Genomic DNA, 24,207 nt, shown 5'->3' with positions numbered 1-24,207 from the left:
TCACCAGCTACTGTTTTTGCAGTCAAAGCCTGCTGCCTGATTGGAAATGGAAAAGTATGGAAATGTGTAGAATGCTTTCAACTTATTACTCAACTATTACTACTTATTATCAACATATTACATATTTTAATATGCAGAATACAAATTGAAAGGTTAAACCCCATTCTGCTCTATGCACAATTAATTCTTCGTCTCTTTAACTCAAATCTGCAATACAGATGTGCATACTGGATGTGATGAGAATGAAGTGCACACAGCAGCAAGTCCTGACCGTGCTTTATGACAAAGCAATGTAATGAAATGAACTGCAGAGGAGCGGCTTAGGAGCGGGTGTTGATGACAGCAGTTGAGAACTACGCTCTCATCTATAAGTCATAAAGTGGATCACTTGGGTGCCATTTAGTTTCTCTCGTGTGACTCGCCACGGTTTTACAATCAGTGTGAGTTCAGGAGAAGGGGAATGTAGAACAGTGCTCTCTCAGATCTGCTAAACATTTCCTCTCAGGGATGACCAGGATTAGAACAAGGAAGCAAATAAGGATACAGGCACTCATGATCTCCATATATCTCTGTTACACACATTTTCTGTCCAGATAAATGAAATGATGATGATAATGATTTAAATTAGGTACATAACAATCAGGCGCGCCGTGGGTATGCAGAGTATGCCAGGCATATGGGCCGAGAAGAATGCCACAATCATCAATTAAAAATTTTCCAATTAGTTTTTTTTTAAATCGTACATACACACATATATTTTAAATAATAACACTGTGGTGAAATAAAATAAATTCCCTGTAAATAAAATTAAACTATATTAACTTTATAATTAATAATATAAAATTGTATATATATGTATGTATAATATATATATGGGGCCCAAAATTCTGTCTTGCATACCCCCCTTAAAACTGTTAATTGCGCCCCTGATAACAATACACAGTATGACATGCAGTGAAATGCTTTTTTTAGGAATGTTCTGTAACCTAAAAATCTAAGGAATAGAACAATGAACAATATAAAAAAATATAATTATTTACAGTAATCTAAAAGGATACAATTTAATTTACAATAAAAACCGAAATGAAAAAAGAAAGAAACATAGAAGTAGAAGAAAAAGTTGAACCAGAATGTGAAGTAAACGTGTTTCAGAATTATACATAATACAGTTCTGGGGAGGTAGAAACAGTGTGACTTCTTATGATTGCTCCCTACTAAAGTGCAACTGTGCAAAATGTAATTATTGATGTGCAAAAATGAGGTAGTGAGTGCTGTTCAAAAAAGTTGAGGCAGTGGGTGTTGTGTAGTGATTCCAGTTTTTAGGATCAGACTCAATGGCGATAGTGATAATGATGTTCATCATAATGGTTGACATAAACCAAGGAGGCTTTTTTTACATCATAAATATGACAAATATGTTTTTTACACCCAACAAAGCACAATTGCTTGGATTAACATTGTTTCTTCATCTAAATGGTTTGATTTGGTTTTACAGTATTTTCAGCAATAAAATGACTGACAAATGTGTTAATTAAGAAAAAAACACAACTTCATATCAAAAACAATAATAAGAAAGCAAACCATAGGAACCTTATTAAAGCAATAAACTTCAGGTAACCTTTGCACAGTCAATGAAAGTGTAAAACAAAACTATTTCCGTTAGTGCCCTAAAAATTTGAACCTAGAAATCTTTAGACATTGAGAACACAATAAAGCAAGCTGTTCATGTTGGTACCAATCCTTATCATTTACCACATACTATATAAATGAAGCTTTGATTCTGGACCAGGAAAATAAGAACCATTTCATTTTGAAAATGGAAAAAAAAAACAACTTACAAAACACACAACAGTTTTGGGGTATCTGAAGACTACAATATAACAAACAATAGAAGCAATGATAATTACAAATGGCACTGTGTATGAGGAATCCAAGAAAAAAAGTCCAAACTATTTGTCCGAAAGCAATGCTGATCTCAGCAAAGAAAATTAGTCAACTATAGCATTGGGTTCGACCTGCCACATGCAGTATCAAGCCATGAAAAAAGATATACATCACTCTCAGGGCCTATGCTGGTTCTGCTTCAGAGGGCGGCATCAATCCTGCTGATCGATTAGATGGCCCGATAGCACCCCTGATAATGAATCTTTACTCAGACAGAATTATGCACAGTAGCCTAAATGGCTGTGCTGGATCATTGCCTGCCAGATCTCTAAGATAAAATGGAGACATTTTCAATTAATTTGCTTCTATAAGAAAAAGAGTAAGAGAGAGAGAGAGAGAGAGAGAGAGACACTGAGAATTTCACTCGAGTGTGTGTATGTAATGAATGCATGGTGATAATTAAAAGACTCTTTGAGGGCCTTTAAGAAATTAGAAAATCAAATTGCTGCGGTTAAAAAGAATGAATCGTGCTCTGCTTTTGTAGTAATGTGATCCTATTAGTAGCCTGGAAACCATCACCAGAAGGACTTGTAAATATTTTCGCAGCTCTTTTCTAAAGCTTTAATAAAACTAGTATACACATAGCTGAATGCCCATTGAGTTTATTTTTGCCCCCAGGGTATGACCTCGGTTCATATTTTTTACGACCCCTGACTCGTGATGCCCTGTAATTCAGTCTATCTAGCATCTTAAAAGAAGTTATTACTGTCTGCATTTTCCTGTGCATGCTATGATATAGAAAAAAAAAAAGATGAAAAGGTCAGAGCTTCAGAAATGATTGGGTGAGGATGTGACATTTATTTAATAACTCAAAAAAACTGAGCAATTAGGTGGATTCGCTCATGCCTGCTTAGACCACAAAAGGACTATAAGTACATGAGTAATGCTAATCAATAACTAATCAAGATCAGGGATTCAAGACCCGGTATCACCAAGCTGCCAGTCTTGGGCCCTTGGGCAAGGCCCTTAAACCGCTGTGAAGCTTTATCATTGTTGACCCTTTGCTTTTGGTCAGAGGAAAAAAAAAATTGTTTAATGGTGGAAAATACGTCGGCCACGATTTTCTGTCACGAACATCAATCCGACTTTGGATGATAAATACATTATATGGACAAATCTATTGGGATACTTGACTTTTAAAGCCCAATGTGATTCTTCCCCAAACTGTTACCACATAAAAGGAGGCATATGCTTGTATAGGGTTTCTTTGAATGTGAAAGCACTGATTTTCCCTTTACTTCAACTAGGGGACCCAAACCTTCCAGTACAATGCACCTGTGCACAAAAACATGGGTTGAAGTGAAAGATCTTGAGTGTCCTGCTACAGAGCTCCTTTCTCCTCACCTTACCTACTGTACATTTGCTAACACTCTTGTGTTAAGGGCTCACTGAGCACAAATCTCTACAAAATCTATGTTTTAAGAGCACATACAAATCTACTGGTCAGGTTTTCACAAACATGTGTCAATGTAGTGTACATCAGAGCTGTAATTTAAGCTGCGGGTGCCTATTGAGCATGCTCAGAGTCGAGTGTAATGATCTGCGCAATTGATCTAAGGGCAGAGCCCATTCTTTCCTAACAACTGCAATTCTCCAAGAGTTTTCTGTTAATAAGTAACTCAAAAAACAGCTTAGAAACAAATGATGCTAATCTCTTACTCTGAATTACGGCCTACAGCAGTGCGGAGAATTTAACACACACGCTGCCGCTGTATAATTAATACTCACTTCATGCCCACGCACTTCTACACTGCCATCATCTAGCCTTTTAGACTGAACTTGAGGTCAGTTTAAAAGGCTAGTGTAAAGTCATTGTTAAAAATTCAGCTCTGACCTTTCAGATTTCAAATGATACGATTCGACCAAATGCGGCAAAAGAAAAGTTGGTGTGTGGTTTCATTTTGTATAATGTACTGGATTCGCTTCTTTTAAATCTAGAGGTTTTAATTCTGCTCTGTGCAATCATCCAAAAAACACTCTCCTACACACACACATTCCGCCCACGCCTCAAATAGAAATAGAGCTTTAATGAAGTCAAGAACTGCACATCCTACCACCTCTTTTTCGTCACTCCTCTGCAATGCGAGCGATAATCCTACACGGAGCACACAAAAATTGTAGTGCACACTCGTCCTCTATCTCTTTCCAACACTGAGCAGTTGACTACAGTTCAGCAAATGCTGCTGCAATTTTATGAGAAGGCAGGTGATAATAATATGTAGCAAAATACACAAGCTTTTCCTAATCTCAGAAAGCGGAACGCTCTGGTTATCTTGTGCAACACACAGAACACTCTAAAGGCTCTGTGAGCCATTTTCAAGAGCCTAAAAATTGCTCAACCCACACGACCTTATAAAAAACCCACAGTGTTTGGTCATTTTTGGAATTGGTTAAGGTTTAATGGTGTAACTGCTGTGACCTGCTTTGCTGAATGTACTCTGCCCGTGTATCTGCCAAAATACTTTTATCAAAAAGAGGTCAATACCATGCACTGGGACTTCGAGTGCTTATCCACAGGCTCCATACCGAGTGAAAAAATCTATTGCATTTACTTTGTGCATGCTGTTTACAGGATACATTCTCCTGTCAGTTTTTACACGAGCACCTTTACATCTGCTCATTCATGATTCATGGCTGCTAGGCAATTGGCTAATGTTCACAACATCAAAATGGAGAAAATATGTCATCTCAGTGATTTGGATGTTGCATCCAGATGGGCTGCTTCGAGTATTTAAAAAATAGCAGATCTCTTGGGATTTGCACGAGCTATAGACATAGATATGACACTAAAATCAATGGGGAAAACATCCAGAGAGGCAAAAAGCCTTGTTAATGAGAGACGCCATATTAGAATTGCCATATGAGATGATAGGTAATCTACGGAAACTCAAATAACAACTGTTTAAGTCTGTGTTGAGCAGAAAACCACTCAGAAACCACAACAAAACAAACTGTGAGGTAAACAGGCTACAACAACAGATGATCACATCAGGTTCCACTCCTGCTAGTTGTAAACTGGCCAATGCTTTTCAGCACTGAGAAATAAATTTGCTGATTTAAAGCAATCAAAAACTATTATTATTAATCAGAATGAAGGTACTGTTGCGTGAATTATGATGTTTTTCTTCCAAGTTAAATTATATAACCAAGAGGTACATTCTTTAACAATAAACAAGTCCATAGTGTCAAGAATATTTAAATAAATCTGAAAATCTGAACATAAATCTGAAGCTTAAACTACAGTATGTTTTCGACATGGTGAGGCAGAAACATCTGGGCTCATATTTTCCATTCCTCCTTATCTGAAGTTCAGATTTTCAGTATTTTTCAGCTAAATGCCAAAAGTTCGATTTGTCAATTTTAAGAGACCCTCACTACATAAAAATGAATAAAACATACACGTTTTACTTTTCCAAAAAAGAAAAGAAACAATTTTCTCACTTTATTTTATGCTTTTATTTAGGTTTTCCAATGCACCAGTGAAAGACTGACAAAATTGATGATTGTGTGTTTTCTCACCTCCAAATTGCTGAGAGGGCATCTTCAAAGGGAATGAACAACCCCTCTGCTGTAAATGACAGCTGGCAGATTGCCCCTGATACTCAAACATTACTGCATCAGATGGTTCTGTCAATACAGTGTCTAGGCAAACTCTAGTTATAGAGGCTATATAGACATGGTTTAGCAAAAATAAAAAATAGCGTCCAACAAATGCATTACGACTAACTCTCTTCAAGGGCGTTAGAAAGAAAGATTATGTAGAACACTGGAATTAGGTTCTCTCTAAACTTAAACCCCATTACTGCCAATATACACAAAGACACACCACCAGAATCTGTTCAATTACATGAGTGTTTGCACTTTTATTAGAGATCGACTGATATAGGTTTTTTCTCCAGCCGATGTTGATATTTAGAAATCAAGGCAAGGAATGGCCGATGTATGATGTATATGTGCATGATAGATATTTTCTGTTTTCTCCACCTCATAAAATCTAACAGTTAATTAATAAGACATGGTACAGAAAATGTATTAAATTAAACATTTATTGAACATTAAAAATGAGTTCATTACAGGGACAGCGCATGTAGGACGTTTTGGAGACAAGCTGAGGGAAGTGAAATTGAGATGGTTTGGACATGTGCAGAGGAGGGACATGGGGTATATCGGTAGATGAATGCTGAGGATGGAGCCACCAGGAAGGAGGAAAAGAGGACGGCCAAGGAGGAGGTTTATGGGTGTGGTGAGGGACATGCAGGTAGTTGGGTTGAAAGAGGCAAATGTAGAGGACGGGGGGGGTATCGAGACGGATGATCCGCTGTGGTGACCCCGAATGGGAGAAGCCGAAAGAAGAAGATTAAACAACACAAGCCTCTCTAATCAGTATTATTCTTTAACCAGGCACAGGTATTGGTCCCTGTGCCTACCTGTAGTCTAAACTACAGCTGGTTAAATGCTCTCTAACAATACATTTTCAAAAATGTATTGTTCTCTCTCTAAATGCAGCATCATATTTAACCAATGATTTAACCAATTTAAGAACGAAAGATAAGAATTTAAAGCTTAGAAAACATCAAGCTGATGGTCGGCCATCGGGAAATGTCGGGTGGTTTTTTAAACTTTAGACAGGCTTTAGACAGACAGGGTCAGCGGTTTTTCGGCCGATTCTGCAGGTCGAATCAATGGTAGAGTTTGTTAATGAGAAAAAAAATAAGCAAATAAGCACACTAGAAGAAAAAAAACACGCTTGTCATTCTTGCTCGTTTTTGCAACTTAGCAGACGTGATTAAAAAAAAAAAACTACACGTATCCGTTAGTAATGATCATGGTAGATGTAAACAAATATGCTATATTTACAGTTCTAACGCTTCTGGTTTTCCTGTGTGGATGCCGAATTCAGACTACTGCCACTTTTTGATATGGAAGATTTGATTTCTCACACAAGCACAGAATGTACTTTTGGTTTGGTGTGTCAGAAGCGCCTTCCATAATAGTCAACCTAATTTGCAGGACAATTGGCTGAGCCTGATTAATTTAAAAATACAAAAATAAACAGCCCGATTTTCTTATATTGATCTACTGCTGCACAAATGTTCAAAATCAACACCTCTGTCATACAATGAATTTGTTTGATTTTATATGTAAAACCATTCCAAAATTTATACTGATTTGCATACCTGTTTAGAAACACAATTGTTCCTGACAATTCCATCCAATGTCCAATGTCATGTTGGGTTTGGAAACACAGCATGGTAAGTATCGGACTGTGCAGGATGACTGGATTCTTCAATGTTTTTTCCCCACCAAAATAATCAAGATAGTTGCAGAGTAAAGGGAAATTTTGGACTTTTCATAAAAATACATTCTGTGATGATCCACAGATTTTTCTGATTTTATTAGCTCCCTCATGGTCTATCTATTTTCCAGGTTATTTGTATTAGTAAGAAAGAACTCTGCTTATTGCACCTTTAAACAATGAAATTAAAATAGAGCAGGATGGATGATGAAATCAAAATATATCGATTGACACATTTAGACCAAACTACTCGTGGCATCAAATCTTTCTCCCCTTTCAAATCAAAGTCCTAATCTCATTCAGCACCTCGTAATTTCCAGACATTTAGTGTAATAATGGTTATTAAATAAAGAACTATATATGAGCTTAGCATACTGGGGTGGCCACAACCCAGAGCTCATCAGCACGTTGAGACTGAGGAGACCTTGACGCGCTAACACACTCCCTTGCGGCATTTGTTTGAGTCTGCACAGTTTGTCGTCCATCACTGTCAGAGTTCGGCCTCCAGCAAGATGCCGGTCATTTTTCACACTTGCCTCATAAAAGAATAAAAGAATTTACATTTAGCTCAGAACCTTGTTTAGAATTGAATTGGATTAATGTCAGAAATTCTCTGTGTTGGCACGACTTTGAGTTTACGATTTAGGATTGTATTCGGATCCCATGGCTATCTGCCTTTGATGAGCACAGGTGGCCCAAATAAGCATTGATTTCCCAACAGGATACTCCCTAACCGCTCATATTTCCGAATGGGCTGTTGATGAGGGAATGAGGGGTGTTCTTTGTGTAATGACAGATAATTGTACAGTTAAATTTCTGACACTATAAATATATACTATACTATATATAGAATAGTACACAGTATTCAGTTGTTAACAATGACAACACAATTTTGACATTGTACAAATGTATCACTTTTCTGAGGTATCGTCAGCGCTTAGCGTTAGCGCTTGCTAACATTTTTAAAAACTCTGGAAGCAAAGACAGACAGACAGACAGACAGACAGACAGACAGAAAGTAGATAGATAGATAGATAGATAGATAGATAGATAGATAGATAGATAGATAGATAGATAGATAGATAGATAGATAGATAGATAGATAGATTATACACAGTTTACAAACAGATGATATATCGATATGGGGATAATCTATGATATACAATGAATACACTATTATATACAGAAAAAAAAATTATCCAGAAATAAAATAGAATGTACAGAGTGGAGCAAAACTGCCTATTGAATACTGGCAGTAAATTCAGTATTAAAAAAATATATTATATATCATAAAAACTTTATTCTTATTACATACCTCAAATGACATTATGTACAGGATTTTAGTTTGATACCTTCATATTGGAAACATGGCAGGAAATATCAATTGCAATTCACAGGAGCATAATTCATATTCCGACACAGTATCCATCATCAACCTGCCCCTCCTTCACTTTTCTTAGCTTCTCATCTCTAAAGCATCTGTAAAGATTGGCCACAAGCAAATATATTAACATTGTCGCTGCTAATCTTGATAAGTGGTTATTAATTATGGGTTATTAATTCTCATTTCAATCTACTTCTGAGGACTCTGTAGAAGCCATATCGTTAAATGAAAAATTGAAATCATCGATCCCCTTCAGTGCATTGTGTTTCTCTTTTGAACTGTACTGAATCATCACTCATCATAACGTGTCTTTACATTGGCTTATTCATATGAAATTAATTGAAAACATTAGATTTTAAATATTTAGATTTTTATGATTTTAGTGCCTCAGTATCCATGTAACAGTTACATATTTGTGGAGTAAGGAATAAAACAAAATGTGGCATGAAAAAAGACAAGGTGGTGAGAAGCGATTTTTAAACTAAAGTGAATAATTTTTCCCAAGCCCTGATGTATTTTTCCCCTCCTAAACCACAACACTTAGCCAATAATTGCATTTTCTCAAAGAAATGTCAGTTTTTTGCTAATTTTGTTACATTTTATGAAACCTCCATAAGATATTAGAGATGAGACCACCTTTTATCAGTTCAATGATAATAGCTATACACAGCATTTTTTTCTATCTAATTAAATTTATAAGGCATGTGGAATACTCACTATTATTATTTATTCGCCTAATGTAATTTTATCGGCTGTATAACCGTTGATCGGTCAATATGTGATGTGTTATCTCAGCAATATAAAAGAAAAGAATTAGATATGTAAATAAAGTTTACTATATATCAATAAATACATTTATTCACAGCACTAGTGAAACTATAGGCAATTTTAACTTTGACATTTGAGTAAATGCATTTTGTTAGAAATGCCTGAGGTGACTAAAAATAGAACATGGAAATGTATACATCGAAGAATTTCTCTTTTAAAGAAATAAACAAATCTAAAAGCCTGCATTAGAGTAGAATGTTGAAATGAATTCTGACAGCCTCGAGGTAATATGCTACATATACATACATTTGGTCACTATTTGCTGTTATAATAACCTCAACTCTTATGGAAAGTAGAAATCTATGTTCCACTAGATTTTAGAGGGTGCTTGTAAAGGTTTGTGTTAATTTAGCCACAAAGAGTTTTATTAAAGTCAGGTAGTGATGTAGGGTAAGAAAGCCTGTGTCCCAAAAGTGTTTTAGGTCAGAGCTCTATAGCAGGCCACTCAAGATCTCCCACTCCAACTGATGGAAAACATAAGCTTATGGAGCTGGCTTTGCGCACATTGTCATGCTGGAACAGGTTTGGGTCTCCTAGCTAAAGTGAAGGGAAAATGTAATGCTACCACACCCAAAGACATCTTATACATTTGTGTGCCTCCATTTCTGTGGGAACAGTTTGGGGAATGTGGCTGGAAAAATCAGGTGTCCCAATACTTTTGTCCAGATAGTGTATGCAAGGCAATATAATGGTTTAGTTGCACTAATCATTGTGTTTGTCTGTGCATATGTGTGTAAAACTGTGTCAGGAGCATGAGCTGAATAAAATACCACCCAAATGTCAAAAGGTCCTTAAAGGTTCATTGAGCCTGTTTGTGTGCATATGAGTGTACACTCTTCTGAACACTGAAGCATCTCGGTGAATGATGAACGTTTAAACGAACTACTAATTAGCCAAATGAGAGGCAGAGCGAGAAAAAAGAAAGTGAGAGACAAAGATTAAGCAAACAAAGAATACATTAGCTGTGTGAATGCAAAGAGACAAATCGTTGACTCAGATCCCAACAGCCCACGCTGTTCTGAATACCGAGTGTTATCGTGAGGGAACTGCAGCTTTCCTAAATCCTCGTCAAATTCTTTGCATTTGGTGCAGTGATTTCTAAATAAATATTTTTTTGCCAAAAATAAAGCTTAAAAGTGAAACATGAAACAAGAGAGCATGGTGAGTGTTGATGATCATGATGATGATGATGATACTGTCTAACTCTACACTGTACACATGACTATAGTACATCCTGTTTGTATGGAAACAATGGCATTTCGGATATAGCCCCTGTGAACTTCCTGCTATCACCTATGATCCAGGAGCAAATGCTTAGCATAAAAACTGTAATTTTTATGCAGATTATAATTACTAGCAAATGTGTTTGATCATAATAAATAAATCAATTCAAAACTACTGTTTTATACCTACATATTGGAAACACAGTAGACAATCAAATTTCAGTTGCAATGCACGATATATAATTCATATTTCGACTCAGTATCCATTGAGGGTCTTAAGCTTCACCTAACTATTTCAGCTTTTCATCTCGAAAGCATCTAATGCTGCCACAAGCCAGTAAAGCCTACTTTGCCTCTGCTAGTCATGATTAGTGGTAATTAACTGGGGGTAATTAATTCACATTTCTATCCACACCTGAGGACTCTGTAATTGGCATATAATAATAATAATAATAATAATAATAATAATAATAATAATAATAATAATAATCTATCCCCTTTGAGAGAGTTGTTCCTCAACATCCTGCTATCAACCATCATCCAGGAGCAGGTTATTAACTTTAAAACATATCAGATTTCAGCTCAATAATTTATTTAATAAATCATTTTTAGAAACTACTTCATCCTGGACAAGACCATGAAGAGTCCGAGGTCTATCACAGGATCACCGAATGTGAGACACCGCTACAATCTGGACACCACACACATTCACACGCTCATTTATTCACACCTGTTTAGTGCGGCTGATCAACCTACTGGGGTGTTTAATCATCTTGCCAAACAGATCAACCTGAAGGAAACTCAGACAGTAAACCGAGCATGAGACTCTACCTAAAGACACAGTTATTGTTACTGATGTTTTGATTAAGACACATGTTTTTGTCCATCTCTCCCCATGTTTTGTCTGCAGCGCTGAACAAAGACAAGACATGCTATGGGAGGGTCTAGCGCTTCCTCTTATCTTCTGGTCAATAATTCATAAGTCCTCAGTCTATCCCGCAAGTAAAATGTCGAAAGTGTCATACACTGACACCATTGAGACCTCTACGAACGTCTTTGGTGGTGTGAGAATATCTATATTCAAGGCAACCAGGTGGTGATTGTGTTTTTATCTGCAAAGGAAAAACCTGGAATACACCAATTTATTAGGAATATCGGTTCAGCTGCTCGTATAAAAATAATCCAATCAGCAACACAACACAGATTTATGCAGATACATGGCAAGAGTGCTGCGCAAAGTTCAGACTAAACAACAGAAGAGAGAAAAGTTGTGCACTCTGGTTCTTTGACTGCGGTTTGCTGGTGCCAGATGGGGATTTAAAAAAAATACTAATATTTAAAGGAAATTCTTCTGGTATTTTCACATAGAGCATACTCAAAAAATAGAGCAATAAAATAAAATTCCTTTAGAAGTCAGAAAGACCAGACTGGCTCAATCTGACAGAAAGTCTACAGTACCTCAAGTAACCAAACATTACAACCATAGTGAGCAGAAACGCAGCTCACAAACTGTCAAAACTTGAGGTGGACGAGCTTTAACAGCAGCAGGCTACAACGAGTTACACTCCAAACAAGAATCAGAATCTATATATACAGTGTACATGGGATTACTAAAACTTAAAAACAAAATACCAAGGTATTTATATATGTACAAAAGCCTTACATTTACATTTACAGTATTTGGTAGATGCCTTTATCCAGGGCAACTTACTGTATATTTATCTCATTTGTACAACTGAAAAGCCATGGGGTTAACAGGAACCCAGGAGTGGCAGCGTGGTCTGGCTGGGATTTAAACTTATGACCTGAGGTAAAATCCAATGCTTTAACCACTAAGCCTCCGCCTCCCAACTAAACCTGAAGCCAACGCTTGTGTACAATCTTTTCCTCACAAAAAAAATAACATTATTCATGAAAAATATTATGCAAAATTATATGACATTTTAAAAAATTGTAATTTTATTGATGGCATTATGGTGTTAAGGTCTGCATACATTTGTAGCTCAAGAGGGAACGATAGCCACAACTAAAGTAGGTTTAGGTGTGTTTGTGTATGTGTGTCTGAGTAATGGCTAAGGAACAAAAAAAGACAGGCCATTTTTTTTTAGGAGATTCAGCATGCCAACAGACTCTCCCAATTTCAGAACTCGAAAATTGCTTGTGTGCCTGCTTGTGGGTGTCAACCTTGAAGGAACATTGCATTATTTTATGCTAAGTACAACATTTCAAGCAATCTAGTGAAGAAACCAAACCAAAATTGCACACCAGAAAGCAAAAACTGCAGCATGCACCTACATAATTTCTAGATCTCTTTCTGCCCACACTGATTTTAAAGTTATAATAAAAGAGCTTCATAATGTTAAACTTCCTCTGCCATGTGCTAAACTAAAAGCTGGAACGCCATGCAAAATTGTTCTGCATTTAAAATGACCAAAAGAATAAAAGCATGTAAGAATGTAAAGCAACATTCGAAAAATTCAGTGTATAAGTGGTTAAATTGAAATATCTACAGTTTCAGTTGTATGATTTTTTTTTTTTTTTTATTATGACTTAATAAAAATTGTTTTGTAGATTCATAAATTATTTTATGAATATTTTATTTATTTAATTTTAATAAATATTCATTTATAACTTATAACTTACAGTGTATTGCAAAAGTATTGACCAATTTTCTCATATGTTTGGATTACAATGAAATTTAATTCTTCTCTATGTTCTTTTTGAAAGCACTAAAACCCAAAAATCAATCATTTTTTGAAGAGGATGGATTTTGGGGTCGTTATTATGTTGGAAAACTGCCGTACGGCCCAGTTTCTGAAGGAACGGCTCAGAATATTACAATACAAGTTGGAAACCATGTTTCCCTCAATGAACCATAGCTCCCCAGTAACAGCAGCACTTACGCAGCCCCAGACCATGATGCAACCACCACCATGCTTGACTGTGAGCCAGACCCAATTTTCTTGGTACTGCTCACCAGGGTGTTACCACACATGCTGGAAATCATCTAAACCAAACCAGACCACAGGACATAGTTCCAGTAATCCATGCTCTTGGACAGGTTGTCTTCAGCCAACTCTTTGCAGGCTTATTTGTGAAGAGGCAACCTCCAAAGCAAAGTTGGCAGCATTCATGCGTCTGTTTTTTTTTTTTAAAGCCAGCTTCCTCACCTGTCGCACAGCACAAAAAGCCAAAAGAGTCCATTTACGTTAGCAGTTAACTGGTTCGGAGCCAAAAGAGTCGACTCACGTTGACATAAGTTGCTTGGGAGCAGAAACAGTCAACTCACCACGGCATGAGGCTACTGGGAGCCAGAAAAATCTGACTCACATGGCAGTGAACCTTTTGGGAGCCGAAAAGAGTCATTTCATGTTAGTGATGAGCTGTTTAGGAGCAAAAGAGTCACCCCATTTTCAGTTTCAGATAAACTGACTCACTGAAAAGAGGCAAATTCGAAGCTTAAGTTCGATAAAAAAAAAAACAGCAGCCTTTAGCCTTTAAAAAAAAAAAAAAAAAAAAACGGCATCTCGCAAACAACTCGGACATCAATGAGCAAAATGTATTAACCAGATAATATCCACTTCATTCACAACTTTAACTGTTTGTATGTTGATCAAGAAGTTATAATATTAGTCAATAAATAAAATGTAAAAAAAAAAAAAAAAAAAAGAAGATGAAAAGACTGAAAACTACAGGCACAAGAGTCTTTCCGCTCACACGTGACAGGAAGGGGCGGCCTGATCTGATAACAAGCTTAACATCCTAAAAAGAGGCCTGTGTTTGTGTAGGTGGAAGATAAGGATCGAAGAAGCCCCAATTTTCAGTCTACATCAATACACATGCAAAAAAAAATAAAATAATAGAAATTGACATTTTATTTACTTTTGACATGGTTTGCAATTCAGCTGCTTCTTTCTGCAAATAATGGTTTTTTTTTTTTTTTTTTGCATTTTCCCCCACAAACATCATGAATTGCCTGAATCCACTGTGAAATAAACATGCATTATGATAATGTGTATGTGTGCCAGATGAATACAGAAGCAGAGCTGCTTTGCTTCTCACTTCCCTAAGATAATATTCACGCTTCTGAATTTTGATGTGGCCTATAAATAAATAAAAATGACACTACGAGTTCGGCTGCACTACTTCTATTAATAAAAGAAAAATAAATTCACAGCTCAGAAACACCACAATAATGAAAAGTGTGTTCGTGTATGACAGGTGTGCCAGGAACTGCTTTGTAGAACTTTATTTCTTTAGACTGATTTTCTTGCTTTTGTTTTTAGAAACCACTGGAGAATCTTGCATTTTCAAGTCGCACGGAAAAATACGTGTTTCCTTTAACGCTGCTGGCTGTAAAACTGCTTTCCAGAATAGGCAAAAACTAAAGCAGACATAATGATGTCAGACCCTGACAAATGTTCAGTCAAAGGGGGTGAGATAAATAGAGTTGTGTTGCATCTAAGAAGGTTACAATCGTGTGTGTGTGTGTGTGTGTGTGTGTGTATGTGCGTGGGTGTTTGGCTTTGATCGGCAATTCGCACTGACAGGCTGCGCAGCGATGGCAGAATAAGGGTTTGAGGGTTAAGAGAAACAGAAGGCACATAGTATGCAGCATTGTTTCACTTTTTTTTCTTCTGCTCGGGTGTAACTGAAAAGATGATGAAACCTAGAATGCTGTCTGTCAGAAGTTTATGACATAACCTGATAAAATAGAATTAGGATCATAATAAATAGGCAAATAGATAAACATTTAACAGCATAGGGAAATAATGAAATTAGGGGTAAAAGCATATTTTTTAGTTATCAGAAATAATAACTATAAGATATAACAATATTTATATATATATATTTATAGATAGATAGATAGATAGATAGATAGATAGATAGATAGATAGATAGATAGATAGATAGATAGATAGATAGATAGATAGATAGATAGATACACAGACCTAAATGCATTTTCCCTCAGTAATATTTGCTATAGACCAATATTGTTATATCTTTATATATATATATATATATATATATATAAAGATGATTGCTTTTTCAGGCAGCAACAAAACTAAAATTCAGGCACTCTGTCATCCGTTCTCTGAGAGAGAAAAAATGTCAAGAATCACTTATATTAAAGGTCACCCATCATTCTAGAAAAATTGAACCTGAGTTTGTGTGTGTAAAGTGGAACACAAAATTCAAGCATGCAGTGAGTTACACAGTGCTGGATTTTCGATCAGCGCTCTGTTCTCATGCCAAACCTGGAGAGACCGACATACTCCAACAGACACACACACACACACACACACACACACACACACACACACACACACACACACACACACAAGGACTCCAAGTCTTTGATCATTTAACATGATTAATCTTGATTATGGACAAAACAGCAGTGTGACTCGACTCAGCAGATCGATTTTCTTCAAAACCATTTTTTATAAAATGGTAATTATTTCTGGAACTTTCTGAAAATTAAAATACAATCCATTTTTTCCTGCTCAGTAAAATTATTCGCTGAATCTACTTTTAAAATGTGGTAAGAGAAATGAATGCGGTTTTCTATGGTAGGTGCAAATGGAATTAAAATACTTTCATCCATCATCCCATCTGGCTTTTATGTTAATGAATAGGCATTTCTGTCTAAACAAATACTAAAACATCACAATTCGAGCTCTGATATATTCAATATAGAGGGAATGACTAAAGTGCTGCACCAAGCATTACCCTAATAAAAATAAAGCATTAAACACAGTACTTCATTACATTTAATGGTTGAAAATGATTATCTGTATCACTGCCCCACCATATTCTGAAGTTACAGTGATGCACTTTTTTCACTTTTCATCAAAAGCAAGACTAGGCTTGTGTGTTATAGGCTTGCTTGTGCCAAGAACTGCAAAAATAACTAATGCATCCATGTCAGTAGGAACACGTCAAATTATTGACAATAATTCAATAATTGGATCATTCAGACCCCTGTCTTGGCATTTAAAGAGTTTATTTTTGATCTTAGTGTAAATAAGCATAATTTCGACAGGCAACTATTAGGCATTTGAGATTCCTTCTCTTTTTTTTGCAGATGTGCAATTCTTTTCTGCACATCTGCTTATTTTGGAATGTACAGTGCATTGTAAAAGTATTCATACCCCTTTGAATATGTCCACTTTTTGTCACGTTATAACCACAAACTTCAGTATATTTTATTGGAATTTTAGGTGAATGACTAACACAAAGTACTGCATAATTGTGAATTTGTGAATCTTTTTTTTTATGTGAAAAAAATGCATCACTGTAATCTTTGCAAAACAGCTCCAGTTAAATCAGATTGGATGAAGAACGTCTGTGAACAGCAAATCAAGTCTTGCAAAAGATTCTCAATAGGATTTAGGTCTGGACTTTGACTGGGCCATTCTAAGACATGAATATGCTTTGATATCAACCATTCCATTGTAGCTATAGCTGTATGTTTAGGGTCATTGTCCTGCTGGAAGGTAAACCTCCACCCCAGTTACAAGTCTTTGCAGCCTCTAATAGGTTTTCTTCCAGGATTTCCCTGTATTTAGCTCCATCCATCTTCCCAGCAACTCTGACCAGCTTCCCTGTCCCTGCTAAAGAAAGGCATCCCTACCACAAGATGCTGCCACCACCATGTTCCACAGTGGATGATGTGTTCAGGCTGATGTACAATGTTAGGTTTCTGCCACACATAGTGTTTTGCATGTAGGCCAAAACATTTTGGTCTCATCTGACCACAGCACCTTCCTCTACATGTTTGCTGTGTCCCCTGCATGACTGCAAATGGGACTTGTTATTCTTTTTTTCTCAACAATGGTTTTCTTCTTGCCACTCTTCCATAATAGCCAGATTAGTGGAGTGTATGACTAATAGTTGTCCTGTTGAGAGACTCTCTCACCTGAGCTGTAGATCTCTGCAGCTCCTCCATGGGCCTCCATGGGAGTTAACATGGGCCCTCTGGGTCTTTTGTAAAAAAAAAAAAAAATCTTTAACACTGTGTATCATTTTTCTTCCACTTCACAATTATGTGATACTTTGTGTTGGTTTATCACATAAAAGCCCAATAAAATACTTTTAAGTTTGTGGTTATAAAGTGAAAATAAAGTTCAATTAATAAAAGGCATCTGCTCGTTATGTTTGAGAGCCTCCATGCTGTATTATATTTAATGTATGATGCTGTTTGTCTGCAATCTGAAGCAAAAAATCCAACTGTTAAAAAAGCACGGGATTTAAGAAACGGCAAACATCACCCGTGTCTTTATCTGCTATCCAAAAGCCTGAACTGGCTTTATTAGCGTCATACAATAGCTGTTATCTCAGTGCTTGATTGAGTATAAAAAAAGACAATAAAGCCAATACAATTTAGCTTCAGCATTTAATAACTCTGATGGGTGCAGGGAATATTATTCACCTGCTCATAAAAGTTTAATTTCCTCATACTTCTAAACAAAGGAGCCAACATAATACAGAAGGAGTCATGAGAGAAAAGTTTTTAAGGCCATGTCAGGTGAAGACGAAAAAATAAAAAAACCATAAAAGAACATAAAAAAATAGAACAGAGGAGATCCGGGAGTTAAATTGCAACACGCCTCCAAAAAATATGACACACATTAGGGTTTCTGAGATACAGCATGAGATGATGTAATGCCCTTCACTGTCCTTAAACAAACTTTACAATTTCAGAACATCACACATTTCTACACTGATCAGGCAAAACTTTATAGGCCACTGATCAGGCATAGGTTTATGGCCACCTGCCGAATATTGTGTTGGTCCACTTTTTCTGCCAAAACAGTTGTGACTACTTGAGCATTAACAACATTAACTTCTTCAGCAATTTGAGCTACAGGAGCTTGTCCATTGAATCGGACCACACAGGCCAGCCTTCGCTCCACACGTGCATCAATAAACCTTAGCCACCCATGACCCTGTCGCCGGTTCACCACAGTTCCTTCCTTGGAGCACTTTTGATAGATACTGACCACTGCAGACTAGAAACATCCTAAAAGAGCTGCAGTCTTGGAGATGCTCTGCTCCAGTCGTCTAGCCATCACAATTTGGCCCTTGTGAAACTCGCTCAAATCCTTCCCCATTTTTCCTGCTTCTTACACATCAACTATGAGGACAAAATGCTGCCTAAAATACCCCACCAACTAACAGGTACCACGATGAGGAGATAATCAGTGTTATTTACTCAGCGGTCATAATGTTATAATGTCATAATCAGTGTTGGGCAATAACACGTTACTAATAACGAATTATTTTTTAAATAAAGTAACTCCGTTACTTTTACTGTATGGTGCGTTACCCGTTACTTTTTTAAATGAATGAATTTTGGCTGAAGTGTAGCCTACAGTCTAACATGTTTACAGCAGCGACGCATTGTAGGATTGGTGGATGAACCACTGTGAACACGAAGAAGACGAAATGTGGGCGTGTCTCCGTTTATTCAGGTCTGTGTGGCAGTAATGGCGAGTCGAGGCGAGAGCAAGACGAGTTTCTCAAAGTTGAAATATGCTCATTATTTCACTTTAGTTGAGCATAAAGACAAAAACTTTTTAGTCAAATGTAAGCTGTGTCTTTCTGGTTCAAAGGTCGTATCTACTGCGATAAACAGCAACTCCAATCTGTCGAAGCACCTCCAGAAACGCCATGCCTGAGGAGCTAGTAGCTAGAAGCTAACCCGGTGTTCTGTTCTACATTGTTGATAGTTTTCATACTTAAGCTGTGAAAGGAACATTTTTAAGGGCTCAACACAACAGCTTTTATGATGCAAAAGCCACTTTAGTTTTTGATTGTGAATATATTATTCGGCTTGTTTTGTTATTTATTTCAGAAATCCTTGTGATATATTCAGTTTGTGCTGGTCTGGCTTTAATAAAGTAGTGTTTAAAAATGATTTTGTGTTTAAGCCAGTTTTGTGTTTGTATAGACCATAACGCATAAAAGGGCATTAATGGGAACATTAAAGAACGTTCTTTAAAAAATTAACTAAAAAGTTACTTTTAACAGTAACGCATTACTTTTTGGTGTAAGTAATCAACAAAGTAATTAAGTTACTTTTTGAATCAAGTAACGAGTAACTGTAACTAGTTACTATTTTTTAGTAACGAGCACAACACTGCTCATAATGTTATGCCTGTTTGGTGTGTATCACTATACAAATTTTCCTTATACACACAAACTGCAAGGCAAGTAGGAGTGCTGTCAGGAATTCCAAACTTTGTAAGTTTCATTAATGTAAGTATAGTCTTGGCACAGGTTTAGCACTGCAGAGTTTTGGTTCTCCACATAGGGCATGCATCTAAATCTGAATGACTTCGATGCAACAACATTAACTAAAGTAATTTAAAAAGAGCACATAAACTAGGGTGGAAGTGTTTTTTTTTTATTTTTTTTATCTCATTTATACATTATTGACAAAAATCAATAACCTTTATGTTATATGGAAACCATAGTATTATTAGCAATGCTTTATTGGGTATTTCTGGCTCTAAAATTGATGAACGCATCAAATCCACCCTGAGTGACTTGCAGTTTAATCGTTATAATTCGCCCGCATCGAAGATTTATCCTGCGATAAAATTCTGATTGGAATTTTTTTTTTACTCCTTAATGGTTTTACCCACAATGCTGTCCGGTAACCTGCTGATAGTAGTGCCGATGGAATTCAATACAGAGACTCCAACAGATTCCATCCTAATACCAGTGACACCATAATGCTTCTCGTGTCGCAGATCACTAAGCCGAACCGGGTTGCAGGTGTAACTCGGCATAACCGCTGCGTTGCTGTATGAACTGTTGGTGGATTTTTGCCTGCACAAACACTCTTCACTTTCACCAGTGAACCTTCAGGGAAGGGCATTTAGAGAGTGGACTCTTAAAATACCTGAGTGTTTATCTGAACAGCAAATTGGAAAGATAATACAGAAGCAATTTACAAAAAAGGACAGAGCAGACTCTTTCTCTTGGGGAGGAGAAGGTCTTTTGGAGTGCAGGGTGCACTACTGTGGTGGCCTCATCCATCTTCTATGGAGTGGTCTGTGGGTGCAGCAGCATCTCTACTGCAGATAGGAAGAGATTGGGCAAGTTGATCAGGAAGCCCAGCTGAGTCCTGGGGATGCCCCTGGACACAGTACAGGAGGTGGGAGAAAGGAGTATGGTAGCTATCATCATTGCTGTAGACTGACTCTAGCCCCCTGTATAAACAGTTGCATATCTGAGCAGCTCTTTCAGTGACAAAATGTTACACCCTAAGTGTCTGAAGAAGCGATTAGACTTTACAATCAGAGCTGCTTCCAGTGAACCAGTCACCATCATGCACAGTGTTAATACCGTTTTTGTTTAACTGTGCAATAACAGTAATTACATTTTTAGTTTGAAACAGTTCAATATTACTCATTGCAAATTGTTTGTTTGATAGCGTAACTACTACTACTATTATTGTTGTTTTTGTCTTTTGTATTTTTATACTGTACTGCATATATTTGTACTGTATTTCTGCTACAAATTTGCACTTTTTTTGCTGTCGTAACATGGAAATTTCCCGACTGTGGGGCGTATAAAATCTTATCTTATCGAAGTCCCTGGAAAAATGGTGGACGAGAAAAGAAGCTCATGCTGCTATGTTTTATGTTAGACATTGTTGATTGTTTTTCTCTCGTCTACAGTACCTTTGTGCATGAGCTAGCTATGTCCCAATTGAATGGAGAGAGGCAACCATGGGGATAGTTTTACAGAAATAGCAAAAATAAAGCACAGCATCAACCAACACATTAGCTGTAAATATCTCAATATCAACAAAATGCATTTTCATGTGTTTTAGGGTGAAGTTTTCCATTAAGCACATATCCAAAACCCTACCAAATCTGATAGTCAGTTTCAGCACTGGCCTGATATTAGCAATAGTCCTGTATCATGCGAACATGCCATTAATGTGCAACAATTTCGTTTATTTAGGCCAATTCAATTAGCTTTTTCATCATTCACTATTTCACCATTCAGCAATAATGGCACCCCAACACCACCACCTTGAATGCTTTATCAGATGTTCATGTTTAATTTGCCGGCATTGGATTAATAACAGAATTTTGGCTCTGGAAACATTACTCTCTTGTATCAAAAACAAACAAAAAGAGGGTGGTTGACGCCCTACCCATTATTGCTCCCACAACCATAAAAAGCCTCACATCTCAACCCCCCACAACCCCAAACACATAAAACCACACACATGGTAGTAGTATTAGGATGTGCGTTGCTTCCACGTTCATGAAAACTCATTATTCCTTATTACTCCTTGGAGGGCACACACACACACACACACACACACACACACACACACACACACACACACACACACACACACACACACACACACACACACACATGCTGCTCTCTGCCTCCTGCTGAGACTAGCGCTCTATATGATAATCTCCAATGCATCATTTTAAGGGCCTCTTTCTCCTGCCTTTATGTGCTCTAACTAACACTGATTTCTTTTTAGCTAGAAAAAGGGTTAAATCATTAACATGTATTAAGACCTTGTTTCTTGAGCATTATGCCAAACAATGTCTATTTATGATTATCCGCTAAGCAGCAAAGCAACCAATGGACCAATAAGCAAGCTTTTAGCATTAACAAGACAACATGGCCAAAATAAATTACCCATTAAACAACTGAGGTTGGATCAGAACTTTACTGGGGTCCACTGTTTTTGAGGAAAGTAAACATTGGTCAGTGGTATATCTTCTCCATAATATGTCCAACTGAATAAAGGCCACAGTATACTTAATGCAGCGTTACACACAAATGTCCAAATGCAGATTTACGTTAAAAACTTTAACTTTTTACACAGATCTAAAGTGGCCAAAGGTCTTACTAAACTTCAGGCAGGGATGCTACTTGACTGGCAGATGCAGATCAATTACATAGTAGCTATGGTTAAGGTGTTGGACTCCTAATCAGAATGTCCTGAGTTTAGGTCCCAGCACCATCAAGCTGCCAAAGCTGGACCTCTGCCCTCAGTCGTGTATAATTGAGATCATTATTAGTCATTCTAAACTCGGGTATGTTCCAAATGCTGTAAATGCAAAAGCTAGCATAAATATGCTAAATATTCTAAAATATGCTATATATAAATATGCTATGAGCATGCATTGCAACAAACTGTTTTATTTTCTTTTATAGCATTTGTACATTAGTACCACAACAGTAAACTTCTGTTTTCAAACATGATTTACTGCAGTTTTACTATACAAACGCTCAAATGTTTGTTTTTAATGTATGTATATATCATTTAATCATTATACAAAATAAAATTCATTATATTCCAAACGCAAATATTTAGAAAGAATAGTAATAATAATCAGATTAATCTGAAAATTAATTGCCCGATTATTCGATTGTCGAAATAATCGCTAGTTGTAGCCCTAAACCAAATTTTAATCACACCGAGGTCAAAAATAGTTAAGTCGAATGCAGGCTTTTTTCTTGCAGCCATGGACATAGTCATGAATTTTAAACAGGTCTGCCTGCAGTACAGGAGCACTCGTATGCGAAAGCCAACATGAAACTGTGAAGAAACTGTATGCTCGCATTCACGCAACTCTCGCACACGCTACCTCTGCGCTTGGGTATTTTTATTGCAGGCCTTTAGAACATGAGAATGTGGGTGGCATGCGCAGACATTTTTTTCGGAGGACAGGCACCAGGGGAATCTTATTCTGTCCTGCCACTTTTTTACTATCTTTTTTTTTTTTAACCTCTAACTCCCAAATCATGGATCTTTAAATTGTAGCAATCCATTTTGTCCATGTGCTGTCTAATCAATAATAAATGGTGAATGATCTTCTCTTAGAAATCTACTACTGATCTCTCGAAAAACAATCAGGATGCAAATTCTGCTTTATGGTTTCCAATTATTTATTTTAGAAGTGATATTTAAAACATGTCAAGATATTTTGGATGTACATATATCAACTAAAATGAGAAAAATAAAATAAAAAAAAATAGGCTTGTGGTCAGGCCACTTATGGTGTGTGTATGTTTGTGTGTGTGTATGCATGTCTATTGCGTGTATGTCCTTCCCAAATCTTATCACCACTAAAGTGCCACAGGAAGTCATTGAAATGCCTTTTTGATTTAGAAGGACACACTGGATGTGGCACTGTTCTGTTTCTTTTCTGAAACAGTAAAATATGGGTTGAGGTCGCCCGCTGTGTCTGTATATAGCTCCTGCTAAACGCATTACCCCTGTGCTACTGCTAACTGGCCCACATTCGGCTCGTCTGGGAGACAGACAGGCTGGTCAGCACTGTTTTAGAATGCACATATGTGTTTCAACATGGCAATGAAGGACAAAACAGCAGCCAAAAGCACAACAGAAAAAACCCCTCCAAAGCATAACAGATCTGCATGGCAAGTAAGTGCTGTGTTATACTTAAAGCATAATAGAGTGCATGTGTCTAGGTCAGAGGCAAAACGTACTTGGGGGCATGTTTTAATGCCAA

The 24,207-nt window shown here is 36.9% G+C and overlaps 1 protein-coding gene across 14 annotated transcripts in view; it reads right to left on the bottom strand.

Moving 5' to 3' along the window:
- Nucleotides 1-24,207, bottom strand: part of LOC124378720 (RIMS-binding protein 2-like) — a 113,750-nt gene that overhangs the window by 71,282 nt on the left and 18,261 nt on the right. Inside the window, exon 2 of one of the 14 annotated variants that reach the window (XM_046838464.1) lies at nucleotides 17,598-17,662. The exons of the other annotated variants lie outside the window; for them this stretch is intronic. Coding sequence (XP_046694420.1) covers nucleotides 17,598-17,627 — 30 coding nt within the window. The 5' untranslated portion in view covers nucleotides 17,628-17,662. The remainder of the gene's footprint in view (nucleotides 1-17,597; nucleotides 17,663-24,207) is intronic. 14 annotated transcript variants of the gene reach the window in all.

The sequence above is a fragment of the Silurus meridionalis genome, chromosome 25 (assembly GCF_014805685.1).
Source record: "Silurus meridionalis isolate SWU-2019-XX chromosome 25, ASM1480568v1, whole genome shotgun sequence".
Lineage (NCBI taxonomy): Eukaryota > Metazoa > Chordata > Actinopteri > Siluriformes > Siluridae > Silurus > Silurus meridionalis.
The sequence above is the reverse complement of the archived record's forward strand: the minus strand, read 5'-3'. Positions and strand labels throughout refer to the sequence as shown.